Here is a 26056-nt window from a genome sequence, read left to right as displayed (position 1 = left end):
ACATTAACAAAACTGTAACCCTTAACTTTACAAAAAAACTTAAAATAAATTTTTTTTTTTATATATTTAAATTTTTTTTTTTTTTAAACAAAATTTCAACTTCTTCACCACTTTCAACTTTCTGTTTTTTCGTAGTATCACTTGGTTCTTCCTTGTTGCTTACTCCTACTAAAGGCCTCTTTAGAAAATAACTATCCAAGGAAGATTGCTTCTGCCTGCTTTGACAATGTTCCTGAAACAACTCAGGCAAACGTCATCGAATTGTGCAAGCATACGACCTGTGTAAGCCTTTTCGGGGTGTCTTTTCTACGAATGATTGCACCTTATGAAAAGGAGCTAGAGCATCCTTAATTTCTGCCGTTGTCATAGAGTCGTCATCCTCCTCCTCGCCGCTGCTAGAGAACTCTTCTTGAACGATGTTATGCTGCATGGCCTCCAACTCCTTCAGGTCATCTGTCGTAAGCTCCTCTTGGTGCTCCTCGAGAAGGTCACTGATGTCGTCCTCGTCGACAACCAGCCCCATGGACTTGCCGAGTGCAACGATCTTGTCAAGATCTGGTTGCAAAACAGTTTCAGGATCGTCAACTGTTCCTGAATCTGCAGCACCAGCTTCACCCACGTCGAATCCCTCGAAGTCTCGGGCGGATACGGCATCAGGCCAGAGTTTCCTCCACGAGGAATTGAAGGTTCGCCTCGAAACCTCCTGCCAAGCTTGGTCGATGAGTGGGATGCATATCACAACATCGAAATGCTCCTTCCAAAATTCACGCAAGGTGAGGTTTGTGGTATCGGTGATGTCGAAACATCTCTCGAAAAGATGTTTTGTATACAGCTTCTTGAAGTTCGATATCACTTGCTGGTCCATGGGCTGGAGGAGAGGGGTGGTGTTAGGCGGAAGATAAAGAACCTTGATAAACGAATACTCCGCTAGGATATCTTCCTCAAGGCCAGGAGGGTGAGCAGGGGCATTGTCCAACACCAGCAGACATTTCAGAGGGAGGCGTTTCTCTTCCAAGAATTTCTTCACTGTCGGGCCGAAACACAGATTTACCCACTCGGTGAACAAAAGTCTCATTACCCAGGCTTTCGCATTAGCCTCCACTCACTAGAAGCTTCTCCTTTAGCACTTTGTGGGCCTGAAGGCTCAAGGAGTCTCCGAATGATACACAAGTAGGGGCTTCACCTTGCAATCCCCACTGGCGTTCAAACAAAGTGCGAGCGTAAGCCTGTCTTTCATAGGCTAGCCCGGGTAGCTTCTTCTCTTCATGCGTGATGTACGTCCAATGAGGCATTTTTTTCCAAAAAAAGGCCAGTCTCATGACAGTTAAAGACTTGCCGAGAACTGTAGCCTTCATTGAGAGTCATCTCGTCAAACGTCTTAATAAAGGCTTGGGCCGCTTTCGTGTCCGAGCTGGCCGCCTCCCCATGCCGCACCACCGAATGGATGCCAGTCCGTTTACAGAATTTTTCAAACACCCATGAGAAGCCTTGAGCTCTGGGGTTGGCGTCGGATGTCCCTTTTCCTGCGTCATCTGCGGCCTGGGCAATCAAATCGACTAAAATAGTGCTGGCCTTGTGGCAGATTGCCGTTCTCCATTATCTTATCGCCAGCGATTTCTTTGTCTTTTATCCAGACAAGAAGCAGCCTTTCCATTTCATCGTGCACGTGGGTTCTCTTGCTGCGGACAAAAATAGTGACGCCCTTGGAAGTGTAGCTGCTTTGATGACATCCTTCTGCTTAAGGATGGTGCCTATTGTTGACGGATTTCGGCCGTATTCTTTGGCGATCACACTCAATCGCATACCAGCTTCATGCTTTTTAATTATCTCCATCTTCATCTCCAAAGAAAGCATCCTCTTCTTTCCGTGAACTTGAACTTTCTTGGGACCCATGAGTATGTATATACTTTAGTAATTATGTTATGTAGTACTACATATACGTATGTATTAAAGTTCTCACAGAACACAATAAAGTATACTACAACGAAATCACTAATGAATTTACGTTAATAAACTAAATCGTATAGAACGAATGAATTCCGCGTGCTTACGATACTGATGATGCCGCAAAGTGGCCGAAGGACAACTGTACGTAGAACACGATGGGAGAGATGCTGACCAATAGGAGAGAAGGATCTTATGGCGGTGACTAGCATCAGGAACCAATGGGAGAGCGGGAGGATGGTGGAGAGTCTACTCAGTTGGCGGTGCGCAAGTTTTTAAAATTGTTATCGGTGGTCTGGGCAAATCTCGGACTTTACAGCAACAACCTTTCGTATCTTGAACAATTTTCGTATGTAGAGCCGCAAAAATCTTCGTATTTGCTTTCATATCTCGAGTTTTTGTAAGTTGAGCCTTTCGTATCTCAAGGTACCACTGTATATATACATACTATATATATATATATATATATATATATATATATATATATATATATATATATATATATATAGATAGACTATATATAGATATATATATATATAGATATATATATATATATATATATATATATATATATATATATAATATATATATATATATAGTATATATATATATATATATATATATATGTATGTAGTATGTATGTATATATTTATATATATATATATATATATACTATATATATATATATATATATAGTATATATATATATATATATATATATATATATATATATATATATATATATACAGTGGTACCTCGAGTTCCAAGGTGGCCTTCGTATAATGAGTTTTTCGTATCTTGGAACACATTTTACATGTAAAATGGTAATCCGTTCCAAGCCTCCAAAAACACCCCATTAAATTTCATAATAAAACTAAATTTGACCTATAAACAATGAAATACTACAACAATTTGGACCATTCAATACCTAAATTAAGAAATAAAAATCGAAAACCTGTAAATAAAGTGTATATTAGTGTACAAGAAAATATTATTACTCTAACGTAAAATGTGGAAGCTTACCTTTCGAGTGAGGCTATCTCCGATAGTGGCGGCAGAGGAGGAGGAGGACAAACGGCAGATAACGTACGTACGTATTACACTTAACTTTATGAAAACACACAAAAAATTTAATTTGAAAACATAAAACTAAAATTTACGAAACACCTTAACAAAACTGTAACATTAACTTACAAAAATCTAGAAATTACGTAAACATTTTTTTTTTTTATTTTTTTTTTATTTTTAACTTTTTTTACTTTTACGTAGGCTCTTTTTTTTTTTTTTTTTTTTTTTTTTTTTTTTTTTTTTTTTTTTTACAGAATTTCAACTTCATCACCGCTTTCAACGTTCTGTTTTTTCATCACTTGGTTCTTCCTTTTTGCTTTAAACTTTCTGTTTTTTATCACTTGGTTCTTCCTTTTTGCTTACTCCTGCTAATGCTGAAGGCCTCTTTAAAAAATAACGATCCAAGGAAGATTGCTTCTGCCTACTTTTCACAATATTCCTGAAACGACTCAAGCAAACGTCATCGAACTGCGCAAGCATACGACCTGTGTGAGCCTTTTCGGGGTGTCTTTTTTTCGATAAACAATTGCACTTTATGAAAAGCGCCTAGAATATCCTTAATTTCTGCCGTTGTCATAGGCTCCTCCTCCTCTTCCTCGCCGCTGCTAGAGAAACTACTCTTGAACGACGTTAAGTTGCATGCCTCCAACTCCTTCAGGGTCATCCGTCGTAAGCTCCTCTTGGTGCTCCTCGAGAAGGTCGTTGATGTCGTCCTCGCGACGACCAGCCCCATGGACTTGCCGAGTGCAACGATCTCATTAAGATCTGGTTCCAAAACAGTTTCGGGATCATCAACTGTTCCGACTCTGCAGTACCAGCTTCGCCCATGTCGAATCCCTCGAAGTCTCTGGCGGATACAGGCATCAGGCCAGAGTTTCCTCCACGAGGAATTCAAGGTTCGCCTCGAAACCTCCTGCCAAGCTAGGTCAATGAGTCGGAAGCAAATGACGATGTCGAAATGCTCCTTCCAAAATTGACGCAAGCTGAGGTTTGTGGTATCGGTGATGTCGAAACATCTCTTGAAAAGATGTTTCGTGTACAGCTTCTTAAAGTTCGCTATCACTTGCTGGTCCATGGGCTGGAGGAGAGGGGTGGTGTTGGGCGGAAGAAAAGAATCTTAACGAAGGCAAGGAATACTCCGCTAGGTATATCTTCCTCGAGGCCAGGGGAGGGGTGGGGAGGGGCATTGTCCAACACCAGCAGGACTTTTCAGGGGTTTCAGGCGCTTCTCTTGCAAAAAACTCTTCACAGTCTTGGGCCGAAACACAGATACCCAACTCGGTGAACAAAAGCCTCGTTACCCAGGCTTTGCATTAGCCCTCCACATCACTGGAAAGCTTCTCCTTCAGCACCTTGTGGGCCTTGAAGGCTCGAGGAGTCTCAGAATGATACACCAGTCGGGGCTTCACCTTGCAATCCCCACTGGCGTTTGAACAAAGTGCGAGCGTAAGCCTGCCTTTCATAGGCTTATGCCCGGGTAGCTTCTTCTCTTCCTCCGTGGTACGTCCGACGAGGCATTTTTTTTTTTCAAAAAAAGGCCAGTCTCATCACAATTGAAGACTTGCTGAGAACTGTAGCCTTCCTTGGTCTCATCTCGTCGAAAGTCTTCTTAAATGCTTCGGCCGCTTTCGTGTCCGAGCTGGCAGCCTCCCCATGACGCACCACCGAATGGATGCCATCCGTTTACGAAATCTCTCGAACCAGCCATGCGAAGCCTTGAACTCTGGGGTTGGCGTTGAAGTCCCTTCCCCTCCGTCGTCTTCCGCCTGCGCAATCAAAATCGCCGAAAAATAGCACTGGCCTGTGAGCGATTGCTGGTCCGTTACTGATCGCCAGCGATTTCTTTGTCTTTTATTCAGATGAGGAGCAGCCGTTCCGTCGTTCGTCGTGCACATGGCTCCTTTTGCTGGACAAAATAGTGTATGCCCTTCGATGGGTAGTTGCTTTGATGGCATCCTTCTGTTTAAGGATGGTGCCTATTGTCGACGGATTACAGCCGTATTCCTTTGCGATCACACTCAATCGTATACCAGCTTCGTACTTCTTTATGATCTCCATCTTTGTCTCCAGAGACAGCATGCGCTTCTTTCTTTGAATTTCAACTTTCTTGGGACCCATGACTACGTTAATTTACGTAAAGTTACACAAATACGTAATAATACAGTCTTCGCACAACACGATAATATGTACTGCAACGAAATCACTAACGAATTTACGTTACTAAACGAAATCATGGAGCGAACGAATTGCCGATTGCGTCGGTAAAGTTTCGGGTGCGGAGTGGCCGAGCTAAGGGGACGCCAGCGCGTACGTATAGAAGATGCATGATGGAGGGATGCTGTCCAATCAGAGAGAAGGATCTCATGGCTTGGCTAGCATCAGGAACCAATGGGAGAGCAGGAGGATGGTGGCGAGTCTACTAGGCACTAAGATGGCGGCGTGCGGCGCAAGTTTCAAAATTGTTATCGGGCGAATCTCGGACTTTCAGAAACCTTTCGTATCTTGCAAACTTTTCGTATGTAGAGCAGTAAAATTTTTCGCATGGCTTTCGTAACTTGGATTTTTCGCAAGTTGAGCCTTTCGTATCTCGAGGTACACTCTATATATATATATATATATATATATATATATATATATATATATATATATATATATATATATATATATATATATATATATATATATATATATATATATATATATATATATATATTTTTTTTTTTTTTTTTTTTTTTTTTTTTTCAGAAATTCCGCCAGAGAAGAGCCGTTGTTAGGCTCAGAGGTCTTGGATAAACTAATTCTTTATAATAATGACAGGATAATTCATCCCATCCAACCCAAAAAGTCCCCCTTTTTCACATGATCTTTTAATTAAGAGTGTAAAGTGATAAAAACTTTATATAATATAAAGTAAAATTTTTGAAAAGCTTGGGTCTGTGTATGCTTTATGAACAGTTTGGTGAAAATGGCGCACTGCCAACTAGGGGATGGAGGGAGAAAAGACAGGAACCCTTTGAGGAAACTAAAATGGTCTCAGTAGGCAATGGTTGATATAGTCAATTTTATTCACATTTTACCAGGATAATCAAAGGAATCAATATTGTTTGTATCCAGTTGTATGAGAGAGAGAGAGAGAGAGAAATCAGCATGTATGATTGTTGAACATGTTTACACTTGGATCTTATGTACATGAAAGAGATCAGTTATGACAAAGTACATCAACTTCCTGTTGGCAAACAGCAGAATTTGGAGTAAACATGAGGATTTTGCAAACAAATAAGTAATAAGTCAAGAATGCAAGGAAAGGAAAGATAGAACAAATAACCTTTCAGAAGGAAGTCGTTTAAACAAATGGTCAAAGACACGCAGAAGCTGAATGCAGTGCTAGTGTGTTTATTATGGTGCTGAGTTACTTTTACAGTGGTAAAGAAATTATAAAAAAGCAATTGTCACTACATTGGTAAGGTTTTACAGTAACAAAAAGAAGTGATTCTGGCAAATCGAGTGTAAGTGAAAGAAACGGGCAAATAATCATCCCAGCCCAGCTTGTAAGGCTTTCCTCTCTATTGTCTCGCTCAGCACACCAAACACTGGCTCAAGTAAGACCTTTAATTAAGTAGGCAGTCTCCAGTCACGGTGGACTCAGTTAATGGTGATCCAGTTTTAGGCGCCATACAATCAGTGATTTATGGCGCCATAATGGGCCGAGTTTCAGTTTCAGTGTCATAAGGTGCTGATAATTGGAGTTATGGCACCACTAACTAACCTAAGAGAGGTGCCATTAACCGAAACTCGGCTCCACAAGTGCCACAAATCGCAATTTCGATTAATGGCGGTTTTCGCATACCAGCACTGCTGAGAGCGGAACCCCAGCCGATAACCGGGGACTGCCTGTATTGCATTTGATTGTTTTCATGTTTTATCATTGTTAAATTTATTGTGAAATAACATTTTATTTTTTTCATGTGATTATTATAGTCAAGATTTTACTGTCTCCTCTTCTCTCCTCAACAATACCGTGACGCTTGGTAACTTTTAAATCATCCATTATTCTTCAAATATAAACGCTCCCTCCCTCTCTCAAGTTAGCTGTGCAGCACAGCAATGGCGAATGATTTTGTTAATAGTTTATGCTAAACTTTATTGTGAAAAGCTTTGTTCTTTCATTTACTATTTCGTTGAATATGGTTAAACTGTACCGCCTCACTAAGCACGCCAAACACTGGCTCAATTAAGACTTTTTTTATTGTTTCTGTATTGTATTTAATTGTTTTTATATTTTAGGTTTATGTTGAATTTATTGTGAAATTCCCTTTTTTTATGCGAATTGTTATTGATTTGACATACATACAGTAAATATTTTAACTTTCTCTTCTCCTATCCTCAATGTATAAACGCTCCCTTGTTCAGTCTCAAGTCAGCGCGGCACAGAAAGTCACTGCAGTGATGTACAATCTTGTACATCTCTTGTGCTAAATTTTATACTGAAATTCTTTATTCATTTATTTATCAAATATGGTTATCATTAAACTATATATTGTTAAAGAAAAAATATAATACAGTTTTTCTTGTAGGATGCTGTAGGCCGTTCAGTACAAATACACAGGCACGGTTAGCGGCTCAATCACGAATCGGTTTTATGGCTGTCGTCAAAAATATTCGTTAAAAATTAAGGTATATTAAGGTATTTTTACGGCACAATTTTTGGTTAACAGCGCCACAAGCGCCGTTATGTCTAACAAGTACATATACATTTGTAGAAATACAGTTCAGACCATAAAGGTTATGCAAATGATATTAAATTTTTTTTATTGAGTTATTATATAGGTATTAGGGTAAACTATATGCCCATGACCCTGTTCTATGCCGCAGCCTGCTGCTCTTCCTAGAATATGAGTTAAAAAAGTGCAAATTTAGCAATCGATGTGTCGATTTATAAATATTTGTGCATTTGTTTAAAATGTGTATGAAAATGTATTATGTATAGGGTATTTTTATTTCTGTACATAAAATGATACAAGGGCAGCTTTTGAAACTGCCCTCCACATTATCAAAGAGGATGTTTTTTTCAATGTTTGTTCTTGTCTGCCTCTGCCTGCCGCTCTTCCGAAAATATTGAGTTAAAAAAGTGCAAATTTAGTGATCGATGTGTTGATTTTATAAATGTTCATGCTTATTTGCTTAAAATGTGTATGAAAATATATTACGTATAGGGTATGTTAATTTTTGTCCACAAATATTGATACGAATTAAGCACCTTTTGTATCTGCCCTCAGCGTATCAGAGGAAGTTTTTTCATGTTCGTTCTTGTCCGCCGCTGTTCTGAAAATGCATTACAAGGACTTCACTTGGTTATAATTTTATTAATTTGGGAGCTAATTATAACTCATTTTGTTAATGAAACTTCAGCTACTTGTTATAAGTTTTCATGCTTTTATGTTTGAAATTTGCATGAAATATGTATTACAGGGTATTTTTTTTAATTTTTATACATAAATATGATACAGTGGCATAGTGCATGTCCATTTGAAGTCTTTGTAACAGCCCTTCTCATAATGAAGAGAATAGGTAGTTCAGTCGTGCCTGAATAATAAAATTTTTTAGTTTATATCACTGAATCACATTTTATATTTACAATTGTTGCATAAATTGTTTTTAAAAGACAAAACTCGCGTACAGTGCATTCGGTTTTGCAACACTGCAATTTGTTTGTTTTTTCCATGGGATAGAAGTATACAAAATATAATTGTGCAACTCATGCAAAAAATTGGGGTATGACCGTACGAGCTTGAGACACCGCTGCTACGTAGATGGCATAGTGATGAAAATTAAGATAAGCACAGGATTAAGATTCGTGCACTGGGGATCATACCGCCAAACAGAATACTTTGTGGCTTAGAGATTGTGGAATTGAATATATCCACGACTAGCCAGGGAATTCCCCAGCCATTTCAACCATTAGGCAATCATAAAAAGAAAGTTACTGAATGTGGACACGTCTTGCAGCGCAAAGTTTGAAACGCACTAGGGAGTTCCTCCTGCAGCGGTTTTCAGATTCAATGCCCAGGACACTCCAGAAAGTCCGTAAACGTTGTGGCATGCCTATCAAGTACATAGGCAGGAGTTTGGTGATTATTCATTTCAAATTTTATGATGGTTGCTTTAATAATTTATTTTTCCTGAATATTTTTAGTTTGTTGTACTCTCTCTCTTCTTCCATCTTCCCTACCATGCAAAGTATTATGACTGGTACTGTATATATATATATATATATATATATATATATATATATATATATATATATATATATATATATATATATATATATATATATATATATATATATATATATATACGTACTATATTACAGATATACCTATATAATATACCTATATATATATATATATATATATATATATATATATATATATATATAGTATATATATATATATATATATATATATATATGTATATATATATATATATATATATATATATATATATATATATATATATATATATATATATATATATATGTATTTATAGTATACACACACAGTTAAGAAGAATATAATTGAATCTTGTTTCAACAAGTCAAACAATGGAAATGTTCTAAATTTAAGTCTTGGTTTATTTAAACTCAATGCCTTCAAAATGAAAAAAGTTGTTGGTAAATATAAACAAGAAAGTTAATATATTCAGTATTTACATGTTTTGGGACGATATGGATGCTTTGTAGTTTCTGTTAGGGTTAAATCTATGTTCAAGTTTGTGACCATATGATATTCCAATAATCCTGGATTTTCTCTTTGAATTTACCCTTTTGACTTAACCATCTGGTATGTCTTGATCTTTTTGTTTACCTGATAAACTTTCTTTCCAACTGTATTCATTCGTTCCTTGACAATGTCAGTAAAGACAAAGCACTTGGATTTCTGCCTAATATTTTCCTGTGCATTCATCTATGTATATACCTATACCTATATATATATATATATATATATATATATATATATATATATATATATATATATATATATATATATATATATATATATATATATATATATATATATATATATATATATATATATATATATATATACTATATATATATATATATATCATATAGTATATGTTGTAAGTGTATATGTATGATATGTGTGTGGATATATATAATATACTACTATATATATATATATATATATATATATATATATATATATATATATATATATATATATATATATATTACAGGCAGTCCCCGGGTTACGACGGGGGGTTCCGTTCTTGAGGCGCGTCGTAAGCCGAAAATCGTCGTAAGCCGGAACGACACTTGGAAATATGCCTTAAACTAAGAAAAAGTTAGAGAGACTTACCTGTGTGACATGCAAGTATTGCATGATGTGTAGTGTAGGTTATTTCAATGCCAAAGGATGGTTCTTGAATGTGTAATTTCTTTATTAACCCTCTTACGCCGGGCCCTAAAATCAAAACGTCTCCCGTATCCGCCGGGCTGGTTTGGATGTGAGCGCGGAAGTGGAAAAAATAAGGATTTTTTCAAAAATTTACAGCGCGCGTACTTTTTAAGATTAAGAGTTAATTTTTGGCTCCTTTTTTGTCATTGCCTGAAGTTTAGAATGCAATCATCAGAATAAATGAAAAATAATATCATTATCATATATAAATAATGCGATATATGGTAGCGAAAAAAAAAAAATTCATACATAATTGTATTCAAATCGCGCTGTGCGCCAAACGGTTAGAGGTAAACAAGTTACTTTTTTTTCGTTGTAATGTGCACTAATATTGCGATCATTTTGATATATAACAACATTGTAAAACGATAAAAGCAACACAGAGAAAATATTAATCACAAAATGATGCATGAATTCGTAGCGCGCGGATGTAAAAAAATATTTTTTAAAAAATTCACCATAAATCGAAATATTGTTATAGAGACTTGCAATTTGTTTCGAAATGAAGGAAAATGATTGAATATTACGATACTGTAAGAGTTTTAGCTTACAAATGCAGTTTTTTTACCATTTCGAACGAGTTAAAGTTGACCGAATGTCGAATTTTTTTTTTTTTGTTAAAAGTTTTTTTTTATATGCAAATATAAAAAAATATGAGAAATGCTACAACCTTCCAATAATTTTTGTATATTGTGCATGTTTTTTGCGCACATTTTCATATATAAAACTTTAAAAAAAGCAGTAATGAAAGGCTCAAATATTAGGAGAATGTGACCTACGCGTTTCCGAGATTTTCGGCCGAGAATCGGCGCGCGGACGGAATAAAAATATTTTTTTCAAATATTCACCATAAATCGAGATATTGTTCTAGAGACTTGCAATATGTTTTAAAACTGAAGATAAATATTGAATATTACTAGACTGTAAGTTTATATGTTATAAATGCGTTTTTTTACCTTTTCGGTGAGTCAAAGTTGACCGATCGTAGTTTTTTTCGTACTTATCGTACTCTATGCACATAAAAAAAAATGAGAAATGCTACAACCTTCCAATAATTTTTGTTATATTGTGCATGTGCGCACATTTTCATATAAACCTTTAAAAAAGCGTAATATGAAAGGCACATTAGGAGAATGTGACCTACGCGTTTCGAGATTTTCGGCCGAGAATCGGCGCGCGGACGGAATAAAAATATTTTTTTCAAATATTCACCATAAATCGAGATATTGTTCTAGAGACTTGCAATATGTTTTAAAATAAGATAAATGATTGAATATTACTAGACTGTAAGATTTATATGTTTATAAATGCGTTTTTTTTACCTTTTCGGTTGAGTCAAAGTTGACGACGTAGTTTTTTTCGTACTTATCGTACTATGCAAATATAAAAAAATGAGAAAATGCTACAACCTTCCAATAATTTTTGTTATATTGTGCATGTTTTTGCGCACATTTTTCATATATAAAAAACTTTAAAAAAAAGCGTAATATGAAAAGGCACAAATATTAGGAGAATGTGAACCTACGCGTTTCCGAGATTTTCGGCCGAGAATCGGCGCGCGGACGGAATAAAAATATTTTTTTTTCAAATATTCACCATAAATCGAGATATTGTTGTAGAGACTTGCAATATGTTTTTAAAATGAAGATAAATGATTGAATATTACGAGACTGTAAGATTTTTTATGTTATAAATGCGTTTTTTGACCTTTTCGGTTGAGTCAAAGTTGACCGATCGTATTTTTTTTCGTACATATCGTACTTTATATGCAAATATTTCAAAAATAAAAAATGCTACAACCTTTCAATATTTTTTGTTATATTGTTCATGTTTTTGCGCACATTCCCATATATAAACCTTTAAAAAAAGCGTAATATGAAAAGGCACAAATATTAGGAGAATGTGACCTACGCGTTTCCGAGATTTTCGGCCGAAAATCGTCGCGCGGAGGGGAAAAAATTATTTTTTTCAAAAATTCACCATAAATCGAGATATTGTTCTAGAGACTTGCAATATTGTTTTAAAATGAAGATAAATGATTGAATATTACTAGACTGTAAGATTTTTATGTTATAAATGCGTTTTTTGACGTTTTCGGTTGAGTCAAAGTTTACCGATCGTAGTTTTTTTCGTACTTATCGTAATTTATATGCAAATATTTCAAAAATGATAAATGCTACAACCTTCCAATATTTGTTGTTATATTGTGCATGTTTTTGCGCACATTTCCATATATAAACCTTTAAAAAAAGCGTAATATGAAAAGGCACAAATATTAGGAGAATGTGACCTACGCGTTTCCGAGATTTTCGGCCGAAAATCGTCGCGCGGAGGGGAGGGGAAAAATTATTTTTTTCAAAAATTCACCATAAATCGAGATATTGTTCTAGAGACTTGCAATATGTTTTAAAATGAAGATAAATGATTGAATATTACTAGACTGTAAGATTTTTATGTTATAAATGCGTTTTTTTACCTTTTCGGTTGAGTCAAAGTTGACCGATCGTAGTTTTTTTTCGTACTTATCGTACTTTATATGCAATATTTCAAAAAATGATAAATGCTACAACCTTCCAATATTTTTTTTTTTATATTGTGCATGTTTTTGCGCACATTTCCATATATAAAAACTATTAAATAAGCGTAATATGAACAAAAGGCACAAATATTAGGAGAATGTGACCTACGCGTTTCCGAGATTTTCGGCAGAGAATCGGCGCGCGGACGGAATAAAAAATATTTTTTCCAAATATTCACCATAAATCGAGATATTGTTCTAGAGACTTGCAATAGGTTGTAAAATGAAGATAAATGATTGAATATTACTAGGGACTGTAAGTAATTTGCTTACCCCCCAAAAAAAATTATATTTATAATATATATATATATATATATATATATATATATATATATATATATATATATATATATATATATATATATATATATATATATATATATACATACGTATATATATAATTTTTTTTATACGTAAAATATATATATTACATTCTTCGATTCTGGTACCAATACATAAATAAAAGGAATGCAGGTGACACTTCTCTTTTCGCATACAATGAAATGTCTTATTATTATTTTATCATGCACACATTCAGATATATAAAAAATTGTAATAAATATAAAACTAAATATAAAAATAAATGCAGAATACTCACTCGTAATCCTGACTCTTCGTTCTATTCTTGTTTTCTCGCCCTCCTCCATTGAAGAGTCTTGCATTTTTTTCCTCTCGACATGACGAGGTACAGGTGGAGGAGGGGAGACGCGCGCCCTTACGGCCGCTGGGATAGGGCGCGGTTCCGTGCGCCCTCCCTTGACCGCCGCTGAGTCGCACTCCAATACAAGGCCACACTGTGGTATTTGCGGTCACACTCCCCGAACCTGCATAGAGCTATCTTGCAGGTGCGACAGAAGAACCGGGTGTCTCTCCTTCTGCCATTCATATGGGCACACCCGGCACCGTTTCTGCCTGCGCCCTTCTAGGAGATCCATGTGTGATCCCCTGGCATTAGCCGACACGGAGGGTCCACTACCCGACGAGAAGGGGCGCGGTGGGGGCGTCAGCAGGGGTCGGCGGCAGCAGGGGCGTCAGCAGCAGGGCGGCGGCAGCAGGGGCGGCGGCAGCAAGGGGCGGCGGCAGCAGGGGCGTCAGCAGCAGGGGCGTCGGCAGAAGGATGACCGAAAGTTGGCACCCCACCGAAGGTCTGCCCTTTCCTCTATGGGTAGATCTACAGCTCGGGGCAGGGGGCAGACCATGGAAGGCCACTCATTGGGATCAAAGTTGATGGAGGGCTTCCCCGGCTGCCTCAAGGAACTGTAAGTGGCTCATCCTCCGTAGATCGGGACCGTAGTACCCACAGTGAGTACGTAGGCTATTTTGGAGGGCCAACTGAAGGATGTGATTGAGCTTCTGTGTCCACCTTCTGGTTCTCCTGGCGAAGGGATATATTGGATGAGTTGATCAAAGAGATCAACTCCTCCCATGTGCCTATGTAGTGCCCAATGACGGTAGGGCGCTCAACACGAAACTGCTCATACACAACTCGGCCCTGTCGACGCGTCTTCTTCCGCTGCACGATCTCCTCTTGGACAGGTTCATGGCTCGTCGTAATCATGGGGACGAGTCGGACATCCTTCCAACAGATGACGAAGACAGCTCCCTTCCGCCGCCACTGTGTCTCTCCTCTTGCCAGATGTTGCCTGATGGCTAGCGTACCTCTTGAGGGAATTCGGGGCCCCACGCACCAACCGAAGGGTACCACTGACGTGAACACCTGCATCATACAGTTCCTGGGCCAGGGATACCGAGTTATAATAATTATCCATAAACAGGTTGGTATCCCTGGTTACGGAAACGATCCACAAGCTCGAAAACAGTGTCACGCATCGTGGAGAAGACCCCGGAATACACCGAAAAGTCACGACGTAGCCAGTGTGGCCTCGGTAATAAAAAAAAAATTTCACGCCATATTTCTTCGGCTTCTTGGGTTATACACTTGATGCTTAGACGTCCTTTGTAAGGCATCATCCCCTCATCTAAAGAAAGGTTCTTTCCAGGAATCACGAGAGTTTTACAGCGTTCACGAATATATTCCAACACTGGGCGCACTAAAATGAGGCGATCAGAGTTATTCCGGGGTATGGCCCTTCGGTTGAAGGCGTTAAAATATCTGTCCAACGCCAGGAAGTATCACGGGGCATAATGCCGGGCACATAGGGCGTACATAAAAGAAAATTACGCCTCCAATACATCCTGACGTCGGCAGCAGGAATCAATCCAAAAAAAACGTGGAGCCCCAAAAAATGCTGCCATGTCAGAGAGGTCGCAGCCTCGCCAGTGATAAGATAATGTCGTGCGTATTCATCACGGCAATACCTGGCGTAGTCCACCGTCTCTGCTACCAGGTACTCCAGCAATTCCCGCGTAAGGAAAAAGCTGAACAAAACCCAGAGCAGTCAGGGGAACAGGTACGGTGAGTGGCCAGGATTTGCCGTAAATGGATGCATGGTAGGTGGTGTGGGGTCCTCTGTCCACCCATCGTCGCTCTCGGACGACCCTAGGCTAGCACGACTATCCGACCTTCTACGTGCCCCGTGCCGCTCGCAGCTGCGCCGCGCGCGCGGGCACGAGCGCGGGCACTGAGCGGGCGGGACGACCCACCCCCCTCACTGGCCCATCTCCCTCACTCAAGCCTTCGCTTTCTGTATCCCCATCATCATCACCAACAAAACTTGATCCTAAATCATCGTCCTCCCCCTCCTCAGATTTCCCCCTCATAAGCACTATAACTACTAAATTCTAGTTCACTTTCGGGATGTGACCCTCGAACGGACATTGGGGGCAAATAATCCTCGTCATCACTATGATCGGGAGTAATGTCCTCGTCACTGGATGACCAACCGCCATCAAAATGAGGACTTGCCAAATGCTCTCGATCGAGCTCCGATAAATAATCGTCAATGTCTCTTTGTTTGAGCCCTCCCAAATTCCTACGAATGCCCCTAAGGATGGCACGATGTTTCCTTGGGGTTACTAACGGCAAATGAGACACATTCGAAGCACTTTCATCGACACGTGGTCGCACAGAACGGCGTTGAGGACCGAGGTCAGGTTGGGTGCTGGGTCCTTCGCCAGCATCCAAGTCCAAAACTCTTCTAACACGATCCCTTCCGACGGGTAAAACGCGCCTTTCGCGTGTCATACGACGGTCAGACATCTCTATGAACGTTCTGTACCAACACAAATGTTCAAAGTCTCCCCCCCGCACAAGCTCAGTCAAACACGATTGCGGCAAAAGATCGCTGACGGATGATGCTACGATGATGCTGGCTGGAGCGAGAAGGAAGGATTCCGCGCATGCGCACTTGGGTCACGCTTCAAAACAAAACAAGGCCTTGATCCGTGATCTCCAGCATCCCCCAAGGCGCGTGATTCAAAAGTTTTCGGCTGGTAGGCCTATAAGTATTTTTTCCCGCGAATTTTAAAAAAAACTTTTTTGAGTCGACGTATGGTACGTCCAATCGGCATACGGGAGACATTTTGACTCGACGTTTAATACGTCCAATCGGCGTAAGAGGGTTTAAACTCTTGTGACACTATAAAGCACAATGTACTACACTTAATCCTTAGGTTAGATTATACACTAAAACACTATTACTGTACACTAATCCTTTGGTAGATCCTGGAGTACACTAAAATCCCAGTCTGGTAGCTCTGGAAGGTAAAAGTATAACACAATTAGTACAAAATACTACACAAAGTCCTGAATGCAATATGTAAATTATAGTATCAAGAGTAAAAGAGTTAATGTATGTTAATTAATTCCTTACTTTTAGTTTATAATTCCTTACTTTGAGTTATATCAAGAGTAAAAAAGTTAATGTATGTGAATTAATTCTTACTTTTAGTTTAAAGTTGTCATGCTATGTAACCCTGGATGCACAAAGTCTTATGTGGCCCCATAGCCTACATCATTCAGGGGGTTCTGGAATGTACAAAAAATAATTAGTATGTCAGTAAGTACTCTATGCATAGTAAGTTACATACAGTAATATGCACCATACAGTGGTTTAATATCACATATATAACATGTATAAAACTTAGTTAATGTATGTTAATTAATTCCTTACCTTTAGTTTAAAGTTGTCTTGCTATGTAACCCTGGATGCACAAAGTCTTATGTGGCCCCATAGCCTACATCATTTCAGGGGTTTCTGGAATGTACAAAAAATAATTTTGTCAGTAAGTACTCTATGCTAGTAAGTTACATACAGTAATATGCACCATACAGTGGTTTAATATCAACTGGTACGTATGCATGTTGTAAATGATTGGTCTACACCCCCTGTTCAGCAGGGAGTGTACAGTAGTATGTAATTCCATGAGGGACCTTGATCACTTATCCCATGTGAGAGATCTTGGTCACTTTTTTTTAGTACGTATAAAACTTACTTAATGTATGTTTACTAATATGTATAATTCCTACCTTTATGTTATGTACCCTGGAACCCATGACAAAGTTTTATGTGCCCCATAGCCTGGCATCCATGGAGGGGGTCCTGTTTTATGGTAATGTTTACCAAAAAAGTATCAAAGCTTAAGTCATGTATGTATGTTTAGTAAGTTTACATACAGTAACCATACGTACAGTGGTTTATAACATGTATGTACATAATCAAACTTGGTTGGAAATTCCTGTAAAAAAAAGTTATGTACGTATGTAATACTACTGTATGTAAAAACCTACTGTTCATATTTGTTACACTATGTACATGTTACATTTGATACGTATACTTTCCTGAAGGGTTTTTTTTTTTTTTCCATCAAAAATGGTGCTTCTACTTGTAGTTATCCCTTGATGACACTTGTAGTAATTTGTTAGTAACAACCTGGAGTTGTGTGAAAAATGTTGGTTCTGGAAGGAAAAGTAACAAAATTAGTGTACAAAATATACACTACAGAAAGTTGTGAATGCAATATGTTAATTACTGTAGATATATCAAGAGTACTAAAGAGTTAATGTATGTTAATTAATTCCTTACTTTTAGTTTAAAGTTGTCGTTCAATGTAACCCTGGATGGACAAAGTCTTATGTGGCCCCATAGCCTCCTATATCATTCAGGGGACTCTGGAATGTACAAAAAATAATTTTGTCAGTAAGTCCTCTATGCAGTAAGTTACATACAGTATGTAATATGCACCATACAGTGGTTTTAATTTATCACATATAACATGTAGTATAAAACTTAATTTAGAAATTCCTTACATAACTTACCAACTTTTAGTGAGTCTCAAAGCTGTTACTAGGTTGTGGGAGATGGAGGTGGAGGTGTAGACATTCATGATAAGGATGCATTCCAAACCTAACTTCAGTGTGCTTTATCACAGATAACAGGCTAGGATGATGGGCAGTCTGGAATGAAGAATTAATATTAAAGGACAGTATGTAACCACTTAGGTGTAGTACAAAATTTATTGTACGTATGCAAACATTAAACACAACTGAGAATTCCTTACCTTCAGCAAAATGAAGACATGTAGGCCATGTAGAGGGGTCGGTTTATGTAAGTCACGGTGCATGCCAGTCTGGAATGATAATGTAATACATATGATTATAGTATGTATGTTACATACATAACATGGTTATTACATATGTAATAATAAAACATTAATAAAAAAAAAATGTCCTTACCAAATTCTAGTGGTTGGCTTGCTTACTGGGATGGGCATATGTATGGTAGATGAGTGGGTGGCTGGGCTATGGAGTAGGATGGGCAGGTGCTTGGGAGTCTGGAATGATAAAAAATATATAAAATGATAGAGTTACTACTGTAACTACTGCACATGTTATTACTGTTTTGACATATGTAGTGTGAATACGTATGTACAATATAGAAAATGAAGAATTCTTTTACCTGAAGGAATGGGACTGGGAGAGGTGATACTACTCGTATCAACTGATTTGGGCTCTGGAGAGGTGATACTACTTGTATCAACTGATGAGGGAACATCTAGATCTGGAAAGAATGATAGGGTACATAAATATATAAGGTGGATGTAATTGTCGCATATGTACACTTTTCTAATAAAATTTCTATTAGCAATTTATAAAACATTTTATACCAAAATTTGTTAAGGATTCTTTACCTGATGAATAGGGCGAGGCATCAAACCATGGAAAGGTCAGGGTTCATCTGGGGTCGCTGTCACTATCAAAGGGGTCTGAAATGAAAAAAAAAAATAATAAGGTTATGCAACATCAAACACATTGTACCACTATGTAAGTTAGTGTACGTTATGGTTTATGTAGGGTGAAACAATTTCCAACATGAAAATGAGAAAAAATGAAATTGCTTACCTGATTGTACATGTACAGGTGGACGGGCTGCTACAGAGGGTCCAGGTACAGGGGTTATTGGAACTGTCAAAGGTAGTACCAGGGAGATTCTGGAAAACTGTCACAGGTAGTACAGGGAGATCTGGCAACTGTCACCAGGTAGTACAGGGGATCTGGAACTGTCACCACTTCTGTAATAAAATTACAAATGATGAAAATTAATGAAGTTACAATTTACTCTTACATTTAGTTGTTACATTAAAAAATGAACACATTTTAATATGTACACTATGTAAACACATAAATTAGTAAAACAGTTCAGAATTCCTTACCAGGACTAGGAGTGGGAGGTGGTGGTACTGGAGACTTGTGAAAGAAAGTGTCAAGCCTGGACTGCCAACACTTCTCTTCGTCTGCTTCTCCTTCAGGGGGTCTCCTTGTGAAAGTTACCAAGTCTAACATTCCACGTTTTATTTTGTCAAACCTGGCCAACGTTAGGGTCTTCTGCCTCAAAAGAAGCCGAAGGCTCTCTCCAGATGAGTAAAACCCTCTGACAAGCCTTTCACAGTTAATGACCTGGGTTTTGGCTCTGGTGCCGCCGCCGCCTCTTCCTCAATCATTTGTTGTTCAAGTTCAAGTAAGTCCTCTGCAGACAATTCCTCTCCATGGGAAGCCAGCAGCTCTGTTACATCATCAGGTTCAAGATCTAGTTTCAGCCTCTTGCTTAGCCCTACGATCTTCCTCGTCACAGTCTCGACGTCTTCTGCCTGGTCAAAGCCTTCAAAACTGTGCACAAACTGTGGACACAGTTTCTTCCAGGCCCCATTTAAAGTGGTCGTCTTCACCTCGTCCCAAGCACTTGCAATATTTTTCACTGCATCAGCAATGTTGTAGCCCTTCCAGAATTGCTTCAGTGTCAACTCCTTGTTAGCTTCTATGGCCCTCAAAGCAAAACGTATGGTCCTTCTAAGGTAGTAAGCCTTGAAATTAGCTATTATCGCCCTGGTCCATTGGCTGTATCAGCGATGTGGTATTGGGTGGGAGGTACACCACCTTCACATTAGGGTGCATGTCGCTCAAATTTGAAGGGTGACCAGGGGCATTGTCCAGGACTAAGAGGGCCTTAAAAGGCAGACCCTTCGAAGTCAAATACCGCTCCACTGCTGGCACGAAATGGTCATTGAACCAATCTTCGAAGACCATCAAGGTAACCCAAGCCTTCTTGTTTGATTTCCAAATCACAGGGAGTTGACTCTTGAAAATGCCCTTGAATGCCCTGGGATTCTCGGCCAAATACACCAGCAAGGGCTTCAGTTTCAAATCGCCACTTGCATTGGACCCAAACAGCAAAGTCAGTCGCTCCTTTCCAGCTTTATGCCAGGTGCTGACTTCTCCTCCTTGGAAAGGTACGTTCGATTTGGCATTCTTTTCCAAAATAATCCAGTTCATCTCCACATTAAAGACTTGGTCAGCCGTGTAACCACCATCCTCAATTATCTCAGCCAAACCACCTGGAAAACTTTCTGCTGCTTTGCTATCAGCACTAGCAGCTTCACCTTGCAGCTTCACATTATGCAAATTTGCACGAGCCTTAAAACGGTTAAACCAACCTCTACTCGCGGGAAAATTCACCACCAGCACTGCCTTCGCCAAACTTTTTCACTACTGCCTCATGCAGCGCTCTAGCCTTCTCCTGGATCACACTTAAGCTCACCGGAACACATCGCTGGTTCTGGTCCTCCAGCCAGATCATGAGCATTTCTCCATTTCAACAATGCTCTGGCTACGTTGCTTCTCGTTTATCACCGTTGACTTCATCGGTGCAGCATCCTTAACATGCTTCAGAATACGTTCCTTGTCCTTCACAATGGTTACCACCGTGGTCCTGCTCAAGCCTAAAGAACGGCCTATTTCGGTGTTAGGTTTCTCCCTTCTCCGAACACTTCACCACGGTCATATTTGACCTCATCGTGATGACCTTCCTCTTCTTGGATGAACTATCATCGGAGGAAGTACTTTGGCGTTTAGGAGCCATTGTAAATTTGCGAAAAGGGCAAGGAATTTCAGCAACGTCTTAGCACACAACCGACTGAACTTCAGGCAGACACGCGATTGAAGTGGCGTCCTTCGTATTGTTACGCTTAGCGTCCTCGACCGTCCGAGGTCGTTGTTCGGTCAATTTACCATACAGTTTAATAGCGTTAATTAATTATGCAACTTCCGCTCAAAAAACTAGTTCTGCATATGAGGTATCGTTAAAAAGCATAACAAAACGTCGTAACCTTGGAATTTGTGTTGTAATCTAACCAGAAACTTAGTTTTTTTAATTATGTACTGGAAACAAGCAATGATTTTTCATTATTTGCGCTTTTGGACTGTTTAAACTGCGCATCCCAAAGCTAGTGTATTCATTCACCCGCAAACTAGTTCCGCATATGCGGCAGTCACTAAAAAATTAAAAAAATACGAAAAAAAAAAGTGTCAAAAATCATCATAACCTCAAAATTTTTGTTGTAATGTAACCAAAAACATATTTTTATTATATACTGTGCTAAACTATAAAGGATTTTTATCATAGCATGCGTTTTTTAAAGCGTCGTTAACTCGGAGCGTCGGAAGCGTCAGCGTCGTAACCTCGGAACAAGCGTCGTAACCCAGGACGGATTTTCCATTGAATATTTAAGAAAAAAAGCGTCGTAACCTCGGAACGTCTAGCCGGAACCGTCGTAACCCGGGGACCGCCTGTATATATATATATATATATAATATATATATATATATAATATATATATATATATATATATACTATATATATATATATATATATATATATATATATATACTATATATATGTGTGTGTGTGTGTGTGTATACTGGTGTGCAATTTTTTTCACCATGAACCCATTATTTGCAGTGCATCCTATTTTATGCAACAGACAAAATCTCAGACTCATCAATACTACGATGCTAAACCCTTGATATTTATATAGAAGAGCTTTAGTAAAAATTTAAACAATTCTCAAGTGGTAACTGCTTTCGTAATAGGTCTCATTGAGAAAGATTTTTCAGGTCTCTATGCTGTTTATTTTTCTAACTTAAACATTTGTGGTTTCATCACCTTCTTAATTGTTTAAGTCCAGAAAACTATAAAGTCCAAAGTATCATGAGATTGTGCATTTACTATATATCTCCCGCAGTGTATCTGGCAGACTTTCAGACCCTTGATGAAAATTCGGTTGATTCTTTGAAACTTAGAGACCAGTGAATAATTGGGTTTGTTTGTTTGATGTACACCAGCATAGGTCTTATTTGACTCAGCCAGCTCAATTGGTCAAATATAGCATAGCATCTCATCTGATTTAAGGAATGTGTTCAGGCCTGTCTGTTGTGAAACTTCAGTATGTGTATGAGAAGAGCAAAAGAAGGTTTATACTATAGTAGATTCACATCAACCATGCATCTGATGTCTAGGCTAGTCCCTTACGCCGCTTCTGATTGGCTGTTGATAAGCCAATCACAGGGCTGGAAACTCAGTCTCTCTCGAGAGAGACTGAGAGTTTCCAGCCCTTCGATTGGCTTATCAGCAGCCAATCAGGAGTGTCGTATGGGACTTGCCTAGACACCAGATGCACACTTCATGTGAATCTACTATAGTACAGTATCATATATACTACAAAATTTGTTTCAACTTTGGTCTGTCATATTACCCAGATGCCTGCAGTTGTAATACCGCTCATGAACCCTATTAATTTGAAACAGTGTACAGTATTAGTATGTCCCATATCCTTTTGTGAATTGCTGAAAGTTAACTTCTTGTCAATGTAATCACTAGGCAGTCTGGCAGAAATGCTTTTTGTAGATGTTACTAAGTTAGTAGTAGTAGTAGTAGTAGTAGTAGTAGTAGTAGTAGTTGTAGTTGTAGTTGTAGTTGTAGTTGTAGTTGTAGTTGTAGTTGTAGTTGTTGTTGTTGTTGTTGTTGTTGTTGTTGTTGTTGTTGTTGTTGCTGCTGCTTAGAATTTCATCACTGGCATTTTTTTTTTAAATTGTAACATTCACTTTTACAGTGAAATCATTGCAGTCCTAGACAAACTAGTAGTAGTAGTAGTAGTAGTAGTAGTAGTAGTAATTCTTCTTCTTCTTCTTCTTCTTGCTTAGAATTTCATCACTGGCATTTTTTTTTTTTAAATTGTAAGATTCACTTTTACAGTGAAATCATTGCAGTCCTAGACAAACCTTTTTCTCCCAGTCTGTATTCTACTTTGCGGCAGCAGTACTTCAATAATTTCATAATTTAGCAGTACTTCAATAATTCATAATTTATCTTAATATCAAACTGTTACTACACTGTGCCGTAGTACAGTTCTCTCATCACCCCAAACACCCTGTTCTTGAACATTTGAAACTCCATCATCTCCTTTCTCTCCTTTATTTGTAACTTTTGGAGAGTTCATATTCACGTCATCCTTAGACTGTATGTTATTGTAAGCTATGAAAAAAAATTGTTGGGTACTGTATGACATAATGCATGTAAGAAAGCAGTTGACCATTTTGCCAATAAAGTGAAAATGAATACCTCCGCATATTACTATCTACTGTTTTGTTTGTAAATAAGTGATGTAGATGAAGGACATGTTGAAAATAATCTCCCTTAGAATATGAAATAAAGTTTCTTTCTATTTTCAGGTTTTACTCGAAGCAGGATGCTTAGAATGGAGTGTCGTCCTTGCTGTTATACTTCGCGATGCCCTGGCTGTGGTAAGAGTAGTCACACTTGCTCGTGCTCCTGATGTGCCAGCACAGGTCATAACTCGTCTCACTGTTGGACTTCAGGATCTTCAACGTTTTACTAATACTGAATGGTGAGTTGTCCCAAACTGTTTTGTAATCCAAAACACAAGGTATTTTTTATCAATAACTGCAGTACTTATGCTGTGTGTTCTTGAGAGACTTTATATTGAGGGTACATACACTTACATGAGGGTATAGTAGTACAAATGGAGTGCAGTGTACTGATATTCAGACTGTACAAAGTAAGGTTCTCTCTCTCTCTCTCTCTCTCTCTCTCTCTCTCTCTCTCTCTCTCTCTCTCTCTCTCTCTCTCTCTCTTGAAGACTACAGGTTTTTGTACTATTTTTGAACCAATGTAAATTCGGTGTTTGTGATGCTTGGCAGATTTTCTCTTTGTTGGATTAAACACGATAATCCTTCTTGCATAAGGGGCTAATTTGTAAATTATCATAATTACTCATAATTTTTTTTGTGTTTGAAGTTTGTTTCTTATTGTTTTTCATGAGGGTTACTAGTATTTTATTACTTTATCTTAAAGAAAATGTAGATATTGAATGCACCTAAATTAGAGAGCAAGAATGAATACTGTGATTATTATGACCACACCATGGATGCATTAGCACATTTTATTACCAACAAAAGCATTCTGTAAAACAAGAAAATATATGGCATCAAAAGAACTGTATTTACCTAAAATATTTACCTAAAATACTCATATATTGTATTACCTCATGTATGATGCATGCAACCTTAAAACTTGTTCACAAAATATGATTTCATCACATCTTGCATATTGTGCAAGTTGCATTTTCATTTGGTTACACTCTTCTTCTTTCCCACCTACATTAAGTGGTTGGTTGTCTGATGTGCCTTCTCCATTGCCTTCTATCAAAGGCATCATCCTCCACCAAACCTCTTCTCTCCATATCTTCCTTCGCTTTATCTCGCCATCTAATTCTCTGTCTCCCTCTCAATCTTCTTCTTGTAACAGGTTCTTCTTCAGCCCTCTTCACTCCCTCCTCATCATCCATCCTCAACACCTGCCCATACCATCTCAATCATAACACTCTTATGACCTCTGTAGTCTTTACTAAGCCTGCCCTTCTTCTTATTTCATCATTTTCCAATCTCTCTAGTAGCAATATTCCCGTAATCCACCTCAGCATTCTCATCTCTGTTCTCTCAAGCCTTACATCCCTTTTCTTCTTAGAGCCCATGTCTCCACTCCATACATTAACAGTGTTATAGATCTTGATGTTTAGCTTGATTGGCATTTTCTTATCACATACCACTCCAGCTACCTCTCTCCACTACCCCCATGCAGCTTTTATTCTTCTGTCAACTTCAGTCTCACATCCTCCCTCTTGGCTTAAAGTAGATCCTAAGTGTTTAAACTTTTCTGCCTGTTTTATAATCAAGCCTCTTCTTTCTTGTATTACTATTCTGTCTCTATCTTCCCTACTTTAAGCCACCCCTCTCTAAAGACTTCTGCCACTCTCCAACCCTTCTCTGTAGGACCACCTCATTTTCAGCAGTAATCACCAGATCATCGATATACAACAAGTCCCACAGCTCTTCATTCCAGATCTCTTCACTTAACACATCTATGACCAACACAAACAAAAATGGGCTTAATGCTGACCCCTGGTATAATACAACACTAACTTCAAAGTTTTCTGTTTCCCCAACTGCTGTTATTACTTTTGTGCTCATTCTTTTTACACTAGGTTGTACTTAATTGGCACATTTCATTACAGTTCAGGAAGATTCTATTGATATTGCTTGTTACATGTAAGTTAGCTTTTGACTAATTGATAGGCCTGGATAAGAAGTGTAGTAGGCCAAATGAAAATTGTCATACATTCAGCCAGGCTTACCAGATTTTTAGCTTATCTGGTTGTTTGTTAATATTTTTATAAA

At 38.2% G+C, this 26056-nt stretch overlaps 1 protein-coding gene across 1 annotated transcript in view; it reads left to right on the top strand.

Moving 5' to 3' along the window:
* LOC135196961 (guanine nucleotide exchange factor subunit Rich-like) overlaps positions 1-26056 on the top strand; it is a 387875-nt gene that overhangs the window by 320848 nt on the left and 40971 nt on the right. The window contains exon 27 of the mRNA XM_064223819.1: positions 24032-24207. Coding sequence (XP_064079889.1) covers positions 24032-24207 — 176 coding nt within the window. The remainder of the gene's footprint in view (positions 1-24031; positions 24208-26056) is intronic.

The sequence above is a fragment of the Macrobrachium nipponense genome, chromosome 18 (genome assembly GCF_015104395.2).
Source record: "Macrobrachium nipponense isolate FS-2020 chromosome 18, ASM1510439v2, whole genome shotgun sequence".
In the NCBI taxonomy this organism is placed as follows: Eukaryota; Metazoa; Arthropoda; class Malacostraca; order Decapoda; family Palaemonidae; genus Macrobrachium; species Macrobrachium nipponense.
Note: the sequence above shows the minus strand (reverse complement) of the source record. Positions and strands in the feature narration are given on the sequence as shown.